The sequence below is a fragment of the Loxodonta africana genome, chromosome 4 (genome assembly GCF_030014295.1).
Source record: "Loxodonta africana isolate mLoxAfr1 chromosome 4, mLoxAfr1.hap2, whole genome shotgun sequence".
Classification (NCBI taxonomy): domain Eukaryota; kingdom Metazoa; phylum Chordata; class Mammalia; order Proboscidea; family Elephantidae; genus Loxodonta; species Loxodonta africana.
In genome coordinates this window covers 170001359-170016630 of record NC_087345.1, presented here as the reverse complement: position 1 = coordinate 170016630, position 15272 = coordinate 170001359, and the positions used below count along the sequence as shown (strand labels likewise).

The following is a 15272-nucleotide window of genomic DNA, read 5'->3' as shown; positions in this document are numbered from 1 at the left end:
TTCTGATACACATATGTAACCCACACACGCGTATAATTTTATTGTGCTTTAGGTGAAGGTTTACAGAGCAAGTTAGTTTTTCATTCAAAAACTTATACACAAATTGTTCTGTGACATGGGTTGCGATCCCGGCAATGTGACAGCAATCTCCCTCTTTCCACCCCCGGGGTTCTCCGTGTCCACTCGTCCAGTTTTCCTGTCCAGGAAATGTTAGTTTTTGGAGTTGCCGCTGAACCCTCTAGCTGCACATTAACGTAAACATTTCACCAGCTCGTGGAGTGAGGTTGGAGGTCTCCAGGCAGGGGATGACGGAGAGCAGCGGTTGCCTGTGCCAGGCCCGGCCAGCCCGGCGGGGCGCGGCACCTGCGGGGAGGAGCGGGCAAGCGGCGCGCTGCGGAGGTGCAGACGGCGTGAGCCTGGGGGCGCCTGGGCCGGTGCCGGGTCCGCGTTAGGGCAACATTAAAGGCAAAGGCAATTCCGCTGGCCGCGGCCGCCGCCGAGGGGGCGCGCGGAGCTCGGGTTTCCTCAGCCGAGTGTTTACCGCGCATCCTAGCAACAGCCCGGGCGCGGAGCGGCCGCGGCGTAGGGCACCGTCGGGCGCGGAGCCGAGGCGCCGGCAGGTGAGCGGAGCCCGCGGGCGCAAGGCGGCGGGAGGCGGGGGAGGGTCTCGCTACTGCCAGGGTCCCGGCGACCCGGCTGCGAGCGCGCGACAAGCTGCCTCCCGCGGGACCTGCCTGCGCCAGCCGCGCGCTGGAGTCTTCGCAGCCGTAGGAGTTGTTCCAGAAAGGGGGCCCGCTCTCAGGCCCCGCTGCGCTCCTCTCGCCGCCTTCCCTTTCTGGCCCGAGATCCTTTTTTCCTCCTCTTTCTCCTACCCTCTTTTTTTTTCCGCCCCCGCGGGAACCCAGAACTGCCCAGGCCTTGCACCTCTGCTCCTCCGACTCCGCGCCGCCTTTCCACCTTGCAGGTTCCAAATCTTTTTCTATATCCGCCCCACTTCCCCGGCCGCTTCCCTGACTCTCAGCCCTTCTGTTTCTACCGTTTCCTTTCTCCTCCGCCCTTGCAGCTTTGCCTTCTTCTGTTTGGCCTTCGCAGCCCCATTCGCGCACCGCACCCCCTACCTCCCAATCCCCGGAAACCTATGCTTCCAACTCAGAAACGCCTTCTTCCTGAAACGCGTCTGGTTTGGGCCATCTCGCAGTATCTCCCCTCGGGGTTTGGGTTTGATTCCATTTAGGGCCAAGCTCATGCCATCCGAAATTTTAATTTTTTCTGCAGATCTTTCTGAATGGCTTCGTCGTTCTCAGAATTCTGGTGTGTGAGCTGACTTCCAACTGATATTACCAACTATATTTACATATCTCAGAGGGGACGCATTTCTGTAGCCTCACCGTCTTGGTTTTGCTTCTCCTTAAGTGTTATACAGAAATTATTCACGAATGGGTTTTATTTTGTTATTAATGTTACTGCAAGTTTGAAAATGACCCTTAAAACAAACAAAACACAAATTCCGTATCTATTTAATTGGTAGAAAAAAAGAAAAATGAGTGCAAAGTCATTCCCAGTTTATGTAAACAGCCACACATACATAAGAACTTCTTTTTTCTTTTAATAGTTAAATGTTTTTTTCTATGAAATCTTACTTTTAATTCAAAGACACGTACTGTGTTTTCACATGTGTTCTAAGTATGGAATGGATCAGATGGGTTGGTAGTGGGTAGTAACTGAGAACAGCAGCCTTGATAAACGTGTTAGTTTTTGTATCTTTCCCTGAGTTATACTGATCACTTTCAGACACCAATGGAAGTAGTGGAATAAATGCTATATCTTTGGTTCTCTTGGTAAATTAAGAAGCCATCAGCAATTTCTACTTAAGGTGCACCCGGTTGCCCTATTTTTTAAAAACTCATTCGGTTAGGCCTGCAAAGCCCTTCTTCCTCTTCCTCTTCTTCTTTTTTTAACCGTTTTATACATGGGCTCTTCTACTTTGGGACCCTGGTCCACGTGTTTTTTTTTTTTTAATATTGTGCTTGCCTCATTCAGGCTTTCTCAGGCCTTCTACTAACCATCCTTCTTGAATAAAGCCTGCCATTTCTTCAAATCCTGGTTCACAAGACTCAGAAAAACAATTTGAATAACCTTACATATAATCTATCCTTACAGTTGTGTAAAATTTATCACAACTAAAAGAACAATGTTTTGCTTTTCTTAGCTCCTTTTTTTTTTCTTTTATTAAGCTTCAAGTGAACGTTTACAAATCCAATCAGTCTGTCACATATAAGTTTACATACATCTCACTCCCTACTCCCACTTGCTCTCCCCCTCTTGAGTCAGCCCTTTCAGTCTCTCCTTTCTTGACAATTTTGCCGGCTTCCCTCTCCCTCTATCCTCCCATCCCCCCTGCAGACAAGAGTTGCCAACACAATCTCGAGTGTCCACCTGATATCATTAGCTCACTCTTCATCAGCGTCTCTCTCCCACCCACTAACCAGTCCCTTTCATTTCTGATGAGTTGTCTTCGGGGATGGTTCCTGTCCTGTGTCAACTGAAGGTCTGGGGAGCATGGCCGCTGGGATTCCTCCAGTCTCAGTCAGACCATTAAGTTTGGTCTTTTTATGAGAATTTGGGGTCTGTATCCCACTGATCTCCTGCTCCCTCAGGGGTCCTCTGCTGTGCTCCCTGTCAGGGCAGTCATCGATTGTGGCCGGGCACCAACTAGTTCTTCTGGTCTCAGAATGATGTAGCTCTCTGGTTCATGTGGCCCTTTCTGTCTCTTGGGCTCTTAGTTGTCGTGTGGCCTTGGTGTTCTTCCTTTTCCTTTGCTCCAGGTGGGTTGAGACCAATTGCTGCATCTTAGATGGCCGCTTGTTAGCATTTAAGACCCCAGACGCCACATTTCAAAGTGGGATGCAGAATGATTTCATAATAGAATTATTTTGCCAATTGACTTAGAAGTCCCCGCAAACCATGTTCCCCAGACCCCCGCACTTGCTCCGCTGACCTTTGAAGCATTCATTTTATCCCGGAAACTTCTTTGCTTTTGGTCCAGTCCAACTGAGCTGACCTTCCATGTATTGAGTGTTGTCTTTCCCTTCACATAAAGCAGTTCTTATCTACTGATTAATCAATAAAAAACCCTCTCCCACCCTCCCTCCCTCCCCGCCTCGTAACCACAAAAGTATGTGTTCTTCTCAGGTTTACTATTTCTCACGATCTTATAATAGTGGTCTTATACAATATTTGTCCTTTTGCCTCTGACTAATTTCACTCAGCATAATGCCTTCCAGGTTCCTCCATGTTATGAAATGTTTCAGAGATTCGTCACTGTTCTTTATCGATGCGTAGTATTCCATTGTGTGGATATACCACAATTTATTTACCCATTCATCTGTAGATGGACACCTTGGTTGCTTCCAACTTTTTGCTATTGTAAACAGAGCTGCAATAAACATGGGTGTGCATATATCTGTTTGTATGAAGGCTCTTGTATCTCTAGGGTATATTCCTAGGAGTGGGATTTCTGGGTTGTATGGTAGTTCTATTTCTAACTGTTTAAGATAACGCCAGATGGATTTCCAAAGTGGTTGTACCATTTTACATTCCCACCAGCAGTGTATGAGAGTTCCAATCTCTCCGCAGCCTCTCCAACATTTATTATTTTGTGTTTTTTGGATTAATGCCAGCCTTGCTGGTGTGAGATGGAATCTCATCGTAGTTTTAATTTGCATTTCTCTAATGGCTAATGATCGAGAGCATTTTCTCATGTATCTGTTGGCTGCCTGAATATCTTCTTTAGTGAAATGTGTGTTCATATCCTTTGCCCACTTCTTGATTGGGTTGTTTGTCTTTTTGTGGTTGAGTTTTGACAGAATCATGTAGATTTTAGAGATCAGGCGCTGGTCGGAGATGTCATAGCTGAAAATTCTTTCCCAGTCTGTAGGTGGTCTTTTTACTCTTTTGGTGAAGTCTTTAGATGAGCATAGGTGTTTGATTTTTAGGAGCTCCCAGTTATCTGGTTTCTCTTCGTCATTTTTGGTAATGTTTTGTATTCTGTTTATACCTTGTATTAGGGCTCCTAGGGTTGTCCCAATTTTTTCTTCCATGATCTTTATCGTTTTAGTCTTTATGTTTAGGTCTTTGATCCACTTGGAGTTAGTTTTTGTGCATGGTGTGAGGTATGGGTCCTATTTCATTTTTTTGCAAATGGATATCCAGTTATGCCAGCACCATTTGTTAAAAAGGCTATCTTTTCCCCAGTTAATTGACACTGGTCCTTTGTCAAATATCAGCTGCTCATACGTGGATGGATCTATGTCTGGGTTCTCAATTCTGTTCCATTGGTCTATGTGTCTGTTGTTGTACCAATACCAGGCTGTTTTGACTACTGTGGCTGTATAATAGGTTCTGAAGTCAGGTAAGGTGAGGCCTCCCACTTTCTTCTTCTTTTTCAGTAGTGCTTTGCTTATCCGGGGCTTCTTTCCCTTCCATATGAAATTGGTTATTTGTTTCTCTATCCCCTTAAAATATGACATTGGAATTTGCATCGGAAGTGCGTTGAATGTATAGATGGCTTTTGGTAGAATAGACATTTTTACTATGTTAAGTCTTCCTATCCATGAGCAAGGTATGTTTTTCCACTTAAGTATGTCCTTTTGAATTTCTTATAGTAGAGCTTTGTAGTTTTCTTTGTATAGGTCTTTTACATCCTTGGTAAGATTTATTCCTAAGTATCTTATCTTCTTGGGGGCTACTGTGAATGGTATTCTTAGCTCCTTTTTAAGGGTCTTCTAAGATTTTTTTTTTAAGATGTTACTATATGGTATGCTGTCTGCCACAGCGTTATGTAATGTAATCTATGTAATTTCACATTTTTCTTTAAAAAGGTGAAAGAAGGAGGAGCACTGCTTAAGAACTCAGCTGCTAACAGAAAGGTTGGCAGTTCGAATCCACCAGCCACTCCTTAGAAACCCTATGGGGCAGATTTGGGGTGGCTATGAGTTGGAATCAACTTGATGGCAACAGATTTGGTTTTGGTTTTATCTTTATGTTGTTGTTAGCTGCCGTTGAGTTGATTCCGACTCACAGCGACCCTATGCACAACAGAACGAAACACTGCCAGGTCCCGCGCCATCGTTACAATCGTTGTTATGCTTGAGCCCATTGTTGCAGCCACTGTGTCAATCCACCTTGTTGAGGGTCTTCCTCTTTTCCGCTGACCCTGTACTCTGCCAAGCATGATGTCCTTCTCCAGGGACTGATCCCTCCTGACAACATGTCCAAAGTACGTAAGACGCAGTCTCGCCATCCTTGCCTCTAAGGAGCATTCTGGCCACATTTCTTCCAAGACAGATTTGTTCTTTCTTTTGGCAGTCCATGGTATATTCAATATTCTTTGCCAACACCACAATTCAAAGGCGTCTTATTCATTGTCCAGCTTTTACATGCATATGATGCGATTGAAAATACCATGGCTTGGGTCAGACGTACCTTAGTCTTCAGGGTGACATCTTTGCTCTTCAACACTTTGAAGAGGTCCTTTGCAGCAGATTTACCCAGTGCAATGTGTCTTTTGATTTCTTGACTGCTGCTTCCATGGCTGTTGATTGTGGACTGGTGATATAGGATCACCAAGTGTTACACTTGAGGTTAAAAGCAAACAGACCTGTCCACTTAAGCCATCCTCTGTAAGTTAAGACTTTTTATACTTGTGCTTTCTGAAACTGAAGAGTGTCACACACATACATCGGCACATGCTTATACGTTCAGAATCTTAATCATTTTCCGTCAACTAGCCATAGAAGCAACACACTGGGATAAGAAAACAAATGCAACATATAAAAAAGAGACAAATATGTACTTTATATATTTTAGTTTACTAGCACTTATCTGGAGCCCTGGTGGCTAACTGGTTAGGAGCTTGGCTGCTAACCAGAAGGTCAGCAGTTCAAATCTACCAGCCGCCCCTTGGAAACTCTATGGGGCAGTTCTAGTCTGTCCTGTAGGGCTGCTGTGAGTCGGAATCAACTCGATGGCACACAACAACAACAAGCGCTTATCTAGATGAGTAGCGGTCAATCCAATCGCATCCAGTACCCAGTTGTATAGCAAATATTTTCTAATGCCCACTTTACTATTCTGAAGTAGAAATCATGGCTAATAATCCTACCTGTGTTCATAATTTTAAAGATTGATATAGTGCTCTAGCTGTAAAATAAAACTAAAAGGATAGTAGTTGTAAGACAATATCAGTTGGTAAATGGTTGGGTGCCACCACACTGGAGTATATCATGGAGCAGTCAGATGCTCGAGGCCTTAGGTAGAATTACTGTGAACAGAGCAGCTCCAAATGCAGGCTGATGCAGGTGTGTGTTGACTCCACAGCAATTGGTTTTTTGTTTTTCTGTGGGGAGTTGAGGAGTCAGGGAAAGTTGTCTTTTCTATCGAATTGAAGAACAAGTAAAACCAAAAAAAGAACGTCTGTGGTTGAGTCGATTCTGACTCATACAGTCCCGTGCATTACAGAGTAGAACTGCTCCACGGGGTATTCTGGGCTGTAATCTTTATGGAAGCTGATTGCCAGGACTTTATTTCGTGGTGCTGCTAGGTGGGTTTGAACCATCAACCTTTTAGTTAGCAGTTGAATGCTTGACCGTTTATTCCAGCCAGGGACCTTCTGAAGAGCTATTAGATAACTAAAAAATGCATCTCTACGATTAATTAAGCAGAATGTGGGTTTGGGTAGTACTAGTCTAGAATCTTAAAAATGAAGAATGTTTTTATGAAAAGTTGTGTGCTGTGTTCTCTTTGTAACTTTCTCCTCTGATGTAGCGTGTATGCTGAGCTCAGATTTGAGCATTCTCGGATGCCATGGGCGTAGCGCTGACAAGGTCAGCCCAGTGGACTGCTGCTGGACATGGGACTGCAACTCTGGAAGTTACCCCCCTAAATGAAGCGATACTGAAAGAAATTATTGTGTTTGTGGAGAGTTTTATCTATATGTATCCCCGAGAGGCAAAATTTGTTTTCGTAGAGCCACTTGGATGGAAAACAAATTTGGAGCCCTCAGCATTTGGATCAGGGTATGTTGTCAGGTAAGCCAGGTAACTGCTTCTAGAATTTGCTGTTTTATTGTTCAATTTGTGTTGACTAGTCGTATGTTTGGGGCAAGTCATTTAACTGCTCTGAAACTCAGAAATCTTTTAAACTGGGGGTTGCAAGCTGGAGGCCCTCAGGTGAAATCAGGAGATACCTGTTTGGCCAATGCAATGTTAACCTATTTTTTAACATTTAATTTGAATTGCTTTTTATAGGAGATGTATTCTCCAGTTCACCACACTCCTAACATTCCATGTTGCTTTATACCTGGCCTATCCACCCATCTCTATTACCTGACAGACCTCAGTAGGCATTGGTTTTGTGCCCTTTGATTTAGAGAAAATCCCTCTGGTGTTTAAATCTGTCCATTCCCGGGAGCATCAGGGGAGGGTGGAAAGTTCTGCTCGATGTAAGGGTGAGAATTCTTAACAATTAGAGCTGTCCCCAAATGAGAACTTGTAAAAATCTTTCCAAATCTGAGATTTAAAAAAAATCCAGTATCTATGTCTGTCTCTAACAGTGGGCTGTCAACTTTTGCCTTTCTAAACTTGGCATGTGTATATGTATATGTGTATGTATATGTAGATGTATGTGTGTGGATGTATATGTGTATATATATATTTTTTCATAAATATATATATATATAATTTTTTAACCAGCCTTAGTTTTGTGTTCTGACTTATACAGACATGGCCACACCTTTCACCTCGTTAGGTAAGCTGTAACACACTCCTGAAATGTATGACTGTATTACTCTTTCTCTGTCCTTGTCTACATTCTTTTTTCTGTATTTCCATTCTTGTATCTCTGCACACCGTCTTTATGTACAGCGTTTCCTCTAAGCAAGAAGTTTTGACATTTTGATACCACATGTGTTTTAAAACCATTACCCCCTCCCTTTTTTTTGGTCTGTTTGTCTTTTGTCAAATTTACCATGTAACTTGGTCTTGGGCCAATTTTTCTATCCATTATTTTGGTTTCTGACCTTTATTGATATCTTTAAAGTTCGAAAGGATGAACGGGGTTTGATAATATCACTAGTTGTATCTGAAGAAAGCACCACCCATCTGTCAGTTTGTCACACTGTGGTGGCTTGTATGTTGCTATGATCTGGAAGCTATGCCACTGGTATTCCGGGTACCAGCAGGGTCACCCAGGTGGACAGATTTCAGTGGAGCTTCCAGACTAAGACAGACTAGGAAGAAAGGCCTGGCAATCTACTCCCAAAAATTAGCCAATGAAAATTCTGTGGGTTGCAGAATATTGCCTGAGACTTCAACTCACTTACTTATTTTGGGTGCATATCCAGAGCGTCGAATCACTGGAGGAGACCATCGTGTTTGGTAAAGTGGAGGGCCAACAAAGATGAGGGAAACCCTTAATGAAATGGATTGACAATGGCTGCTGCAACGGACTCAAACTCAGCAACGATCATGAAGGTGGTGCAGGACTGGGCAGCATTTTTTTCTGCTGTACATAGGGTTGCCATGAGCCAGAGCTGACTCAAAGGCAACTTAACAACAACATTTGAAGGAAACCCTACCTGTGTGGCCTTGATGAAAACCAGCCAGGTATTGATTGCCCTGATGAGGAATACATCTGAGATTTGGCAATAGTGGAGAATACCAAATGGTTTCACATCCAGGTCTTGACCATACCCCTTACTCTACTCCCCAAATCAAAGAAGTTTTAGCAACCCATAGCCACTGAGTGTCTGCTACTTCTAGCAACATAACATGTGATGTAAACCAGAGATGCCCTCATTGGTCAGAGGCATCTATTACTAAAACATAATCCCAGCCACCTCATTCTTTGCCCTTTAGTTTGCACTCTCTCTCTTTTCTTAGCTGCTAGTATTTTTTTAGCCCCTAGTACTCTGTTTATGCATTTCTTTACAGTGGGGGAAGCTGTTCTCCTTCCAAACAGGTTTCAGACCTGTTAAGTCCATTTAAGTCGGGAAGGCCAAAGTCATCATGAAGGGTTTAAGCTTGATGTCTCTGGCTGTGTTTTTACCAAGTAGGAATGTCCTTTGATATTTTAAAACAAAGGCCTATTCCTCTCCTTGTGGATATACATTCTCAGGCGTATTGTTCCAAAATAGGCCAGTTTTATCTGTACTGAAAGTCAGTTGAAGTAGGTAGCCTATTTCTTTTTGTTCATCTCTGAAGATATTTTTGGAATGTGTTTATACTTTGGCCTCACTTCTCGCTTTCATGTTGTGCGTCTCCAAATGCTGTCTCTGTAGCATTCCGTAAAAGCCTGATCAGCCTTTTTCTGAATGACGCCAGTAGGCATCTGGTATTGAAGCTGATCCTTTTGTTGCATATGGAAAAGGTTTTACGTTTCACCCACCATCTTCCTGCCTTTTGTCTTAAGGGCATCCTTCCAGAAGTCTTCTTTTAGAGAAGACTTGCTTTTGTACACAATGCATGTCACCGGCAAGTCTAGAAATACTTCATTCATTCAGCACTGTCCACCTTCAGTTATTGCTCAAGGATAGAACAGCCGGCAGGGCTGACTCAGCAGTCTCTGTGTTCTCATCTAGCTGTTGTTAAGTCACTGGACAGACACAGCACTTGTGACATGTTGCTCAGTTCAGTCTTTCCCTTTAGAGTCATCCCAGCGTGCTGTCGTTCATCCTGGAGTATTTGTCATCATCGCTCCACTTTCAGTTTAGGGGGGAAAATATCTCTACTTTCATTTTCATGAAAATTTTAGGTTTCTTCTTATTGCCATTTTACATTTCTTTTGTTCTTATTGGAAGATGGGATTACTCATCTTCCTCAGACATCTCAGAACGAAGCCCCAATTCACTCTCAAGTAAGAACAGATGACACCGCTCGGTGGTGACCCCACCCGCTGGTGGCGCTCGGAGCCAAGGAGGGGCTTTGATTCTCTGGAACATACATAGCCTGGGAAATTTATCAGTTTGATAAGCATTCAGAATTACTCTGTGAAGATGCTATTACCTGTGCTTTTCGCTCTTTCTCTGGCAGAACTGTGTTGTTTTTTTGAATTATTTTAAAAAATCATATCTGCTCTAAGATTGCTGTATTTAGTTATGAATATCATTCCACTGCCTCCAGGATGTATAGAGTTGAGGCAAAAATTATATCCTCATAGAAGTTTTGTATGGACTGGAAGGCAAGGCACTTGAGCGATGGCTGTCTTTCCCCAGTAATGCACACTTAGTCTTACCAATTTCTGGGCCTTGATTTCCCAATCAGTATAACAAAGGGTTGAATTACATGGTCTCCGAGATTTGGCTTAGGAGCCCTGGTGACACAATGGTTAAGTGCTTGGCTGCTAACAAAGAGGTCGGTGGCTCGAACCCACCAGTGGCTGTGTGGAGGAAAAGACCTAATGATCTATTCCTGTAAAGATTACAGCCTAGGAAACCTCTGTCATATGGGGTTACTATCAGCCAGAAGAGGAGCCCTGGTGGCGCAGTAGTTAAGAGCTAGGGCTGCTAACCAAAATTTGGTCGACAGTTCAAATCCACCAGCTGCTCCTTGGAAACCTATGGGACAGTTCTACTCTGCCCTAGAGGGTCGCTATGAATTGGAATTCACTCGATGGCGATGGGTTTGGCTTTTGTTTTTTACCAGCCAGAATCAACTTGATGGCATACAGCAACAAGGTTTGGTCCAACCTTAAAATGGTATTGTTTTATGAGACAATAATCCTTGTATTTTGGTAAAATTTCTAGGTCACGGTAGTAATATCAGTGGCTATGGGTTCTGTTATTGGGCTTTATTTTTTGTCCCTGAGAATTGCTGAGTAGTTTCTCAACTATCACCTTACATCCTAGGTTATTACTTAGACATACATTTATTGAGTAGTTACTATGTTCTGGGCACCGAACTAGACACTGAGGATTAAATCAGTAAGGCCTGTTCCTGCTTGCTGGCTTTATAGTATAAGCTGAGTGTTTCTAGCCCCTTACTCAAATTTCAGTTTAAATGTCTTTTGATCAGCCCAGCGGATTGCGTTTGCTGCACGTTCTTCTTGATCTTCATGAGGTGAATACAATATTTTTCTTTCCAAGAGCTTATTCTTCAGGCGTTATATAAACTCTGAGCCCGGAAACTGACGCCTGTTCTTCAATATTCCCTCGATAGCAGGTTTTACTTCCTCGTTCCCTGTTAAGCTGCAGGCTTAAGTTGGAAGGAGCAATGAAAAATGCCGCCTGTGCCCCTAGCCCTCCAGATTCTCACCAGGAGTTTCACTTTTCAGAGTTAAGTAGCTTGATGGTTTTGCCATTCAGTCAGCCTATAAGTTAGCCCTACCGGCATCCTCCGCACCGCTCATCTGCCCTAGTACAGGCCTTTAAGAAATCGCCTCAAGCCTAAGGACTTTCTTCCAGAAGCTTTATTTTAGAGAAAATATATACTTTGTACACGGTGTATGTCAGTGGCAGGTCTGGAGGTATTTTATTCATTCCTTTATTCCACATATTTATTGAGCGCCTTCTACATGCATTACTGTTCCAGGTACTTTGGATAGCACAGTGGGCGAGAGGGATGAAGTCTCTGCCTTACTTCCTGTTGCTGCTGTAACAAATGACCACAAACTTAGTGGCTTAAAACAACATGGACTGATTATCTTACAGTTCTGGAGGTCAGAAGTCCTAAAATCCAGTGTTCAGAGGGTTGTATTCCCTCTGGAGGCTCTAGGGGTGCATCAGTTTTCTTACCATTTCCAGTTTCTAGAGGCCACCTGCATTCTTTAGCTCATGGCCACATTGCTCCGACCCCTGCTTCTGCCGTCACGTCTTTATCTGACTCTGATCCTCCTGCCTTATAAGGACCCACATAAGGACTCATGTGATTACAGTGGGCCCACCTGGATAATCCAGAATAATCTCCCCATCTCAAGGTACTTAATTTAGTTCAAATGCAAAGCCTCTCTTGCCATGGAAGGTAACGTGTTCGCAGAATCTGGAGATGAGGATGTGGACGTCTTTGGGGGCCCATTATTCTGCCTACTGCAGTCCCTATCCTCTTGTTTATATTCTAGTGAAGTAGTGTTGTTGTTGTCGTTATTAGCTGCTTTTGAGTCAGCTCTGACTCCTGGTGACCCCATGAGTACAGCAGAATGAAATGTTGCTCGGTCCTGCACCATCTTCACAATTGTTGGTATGCTCAAGTCCATTGTTGCAGCCACTGTGTGGCTGATTTTTGGAAGCTGATCACCAGGTCTTTTTTCCTTGTCTGCCTCAGTCTGGAAGCTCTGCTGAAACCTGCCCATCATGGGCGAGCCTGCTGGTATTTGAACTATTGGTGGCATAGCTTCCAGCATCACAGCAACATACAAGCCACCAGAGTACGACAAACTGACAGATGGGTGGTGGGCCGTAGTGTTAGTAGTAGGTAACCTGGGCCTGTGAGATTTACTCTTTCTGATAACCTAGCAACATCTCACATCCATTTATCTGTATTGCAATTTCAAATATGTTAGATCAGATCTTAAGATGTGGACAATTTTATCAGGGGTATCAGTATGTAATAAAAAAGACTAGGCAGTTCACTTAATGCTGTAAGTGGTAGAATCTATAGAGATATCACTCCCATAAAACATTTTCTTAATATTTTTTAAATGCCAACCTAAAGAGTTGATAAATTGGGCAGAACACAAATCTAGGAGACTCAGTAATTTCTGATCAGGAAAAGCTTGTTTAGTAATTTGCTCATTATCCTAAGGGGTTTGAGGTGGGAAAATAATCCACAAGAGAGGATCTAGCTTGCCTTTTTTATTTTCATGGCTTTTTGGTCATAAACACAGAGTAGCCCAGAAAATTCTTAACCACTAATGACTGTGGTATAAAAATTTTATAAATAAAATAACATCAGAAATCCTCAAAGCCTGAATGGTTCTGTAGAACTGATGATTTTTTTTTTTTCTTGAAAGATGTCAGAAACCAAGGCATTGTTAGAAAAGCAAAAACAAAGACATTCAAGAAATTGCTTAAAATGTTCTTTCCTGATATATTGTTTACTGTGGTTGTGGTAAGTTTGGAGATTTAAGAGTCTGGGTGTGGATTAAAGTGGGAAAATAGGTAAGCTTACCAGGGGTATTTTTATTTTTGTGTTTTATAATGACATCCAGGAATAATTTGTCTAAATGTCTGAAATTTAACTTCTACTGACGTGCAGGTAACATAAAGCTTTTTTTTTTTTTACTTTCTAGTGAAAATACAGTCAAATCGGAAGAAGTTGATAAAAATGGAGAGCCTTTGCTATTTCTCTCTGTACCGCAAATTAAAGTTAGGAACTTCGGGCAGCTGTCACGCTTGCTATATATTGCCAAAGATAGAAAGCTGAAGGAAGCACAAGCATGTCTTGAAGGTGGTATTTATACTCCAGTTTGTGATTCAACCTTTTTGAAACATAATCGTGGTGGAATCATCTGTTATAGTTTCTTTAAAAAAATGTTCTGTAATCTAAAAGTTAAGAAGTCATATGCGTATGCACAACTTAATAAAAATATCATTAATTTTTTCCTGGCTAACATGTTATTTCAAATGGTTACTTTAAAATGAAAAGCCTACTACTTTACCATTACTGGGCTTCTAGGTTTCTAATTTTTTGTTAATTTTAGCATGTAGTTTAAAGAGAACCACATTCTAGTGCCTGAGTGGTGTAAACAGTTAACGTGCTAGGCTGTTAATCAAAAGGTTGGAGGTTCAAGTCCACCCAGAGGTACCTCAGAAGAATGGCCTGGCAATCTACTTCCAAAAAATCAACCATTGAAAACCCTTTGGAGCACAGTTCTACTCTGCCATGCATGGCATTGCCATGAGTCTGAATCAACTTGACAGCAACGGGTTACTGGTTCTTCGCTTCTGGAAGGACTAGAGCCCCTTTAAAATCCATTTCAGGATATGAGACATGTTACTGGGGCAGACATCTGCATTCATCCAGCCTCAACCTTACTGCTATGATGGACGACAGTGAGCTCCTTTTACCATGAAAGTAGGCTCTTCCTTTAGCAGAAATACCCTATAATAATAGCACTTTCCATTTCTCTCAGCCGCCATAGTCCACTGTGGACGTCACAGCCTTCTGTGAATTATTATATTCAATTGAGTTCTGTGGAAAATATTTTCCTCTTCATTAAAGATATATATATATATATATATAGATGCACAAAAAAATGAGATTGATTGCCTGCTATAATTGTGCTCTGAAACTATCTTAAAAGTAGTAATACCTAATAAACCAAAAACCAAACTTGTTGCCATCCAGCTGATTCTGACTCGTAGCGAACCTGTCAAAAAAATACCAAACCCATTGCTGTCAAGTCAATTCCGACTCATAGCAACCCTATAGGACAGAGTAGAACTGCCTCATAGGGTTTCCAAGGGCACCTGGTAGATTCGAATGGCCAGCCTTTTGGTTAGCAGCCATAGCTCTTAACAACTACGCCACCAGGGTTTCCCCTGTGAAATAGGAAGACGATCCTTTTCCCCCTTTTCAAAAAGGCGTCAACCTTAGGACAGCAGCCCCCCCTTTTTTTTTGTAAATTGTGGTAAAACATATATAACAAAACATTCCATTTTAACCATTTTTAAGTATACAATTCAGTGACATTAATTACATTCACTGTGTTGTTCAACCATCCCCACTATCCATGTTCAGATGTTTTTCATTCCCCTGAACAGAAGCCTTTAAGTAATAACTCCCGATTTCCTCCTCTCCTCAGCTCTTGGTAACCACTAACGAACTTTTGTCTCTCTGCATCTGCCTATTCTAAGTATTTCATATAAGTGGGATCATACAGTATTTGTCCTTTTATACCTGACTTATTTTGCTTAGCATAATGTTTTCATGGTTCATCCACTGTTGAAGCATGTGTCGGAACTTCATTTCTCTTTATGGCTGAATAATATTCCATTGTGCGTATAGGCCACATTTTGTTTATTCATTTGCTGATAGACTCTTGAGTTGTTTCCACCTTTTTTTTTTTTTTTTGGCTATTGTGAATAACGCTCGGTCAACATTGGTGTACAGGTATCTAAGTTCCTCATTTCAATTCTTTTGGATGTATACCTAGGACTGGAATTCCTGTCATATGGTATTCCTATGCTTAACCCTTTCAGGAATTGCCAAATTTTTTTCCACAGTGGCTGTACTATTTTACATTCCCAACAGCAGTGGGTGAGGGTTTCAATATCTCCA

At 42.4% G+C, this 15272-nt stretch overlaps 1 protein-coding gene across 5 annotated transcripts in view; it reads left to right on the top strand.

Moving 5' to 3' along the window:
• The first annotated feature begins 427 nt into the window (after positions 1 to 427).
• ODAD2 (outer dynein arm docking complex subunit 2) overlaps positions 428 to 15272 on the top strand; it is a 266790-nt gene continuing 251945 nt past the window's right edge. For 3 of the 5 annotated variants that reach the window (XR_002785889.2, XM_023548826.2, XM_003410530.4), the window contains exons 1-3: positions 428 to 620; positions 6826 to 7088; positions 13282 to 13439. Coding sequence is in view for 4 of the 5 variants with exons in the window: in XM_023548826.2 (XP_023404594.1) it covers positions 6865 to 7088; positions 13282 to 13439 (382 nt within the window). In the remaining variant the exon portion in view is untranslated. Of the gene's footprint in view, positions 621 to 6825; positions 7089 to 13281; positions 13440 to 15272 lie in introns of those variants that run through there. The other 2 variants (XM_023548824.2, XM_023548827.2) reach the window with 2 other exon arrangements.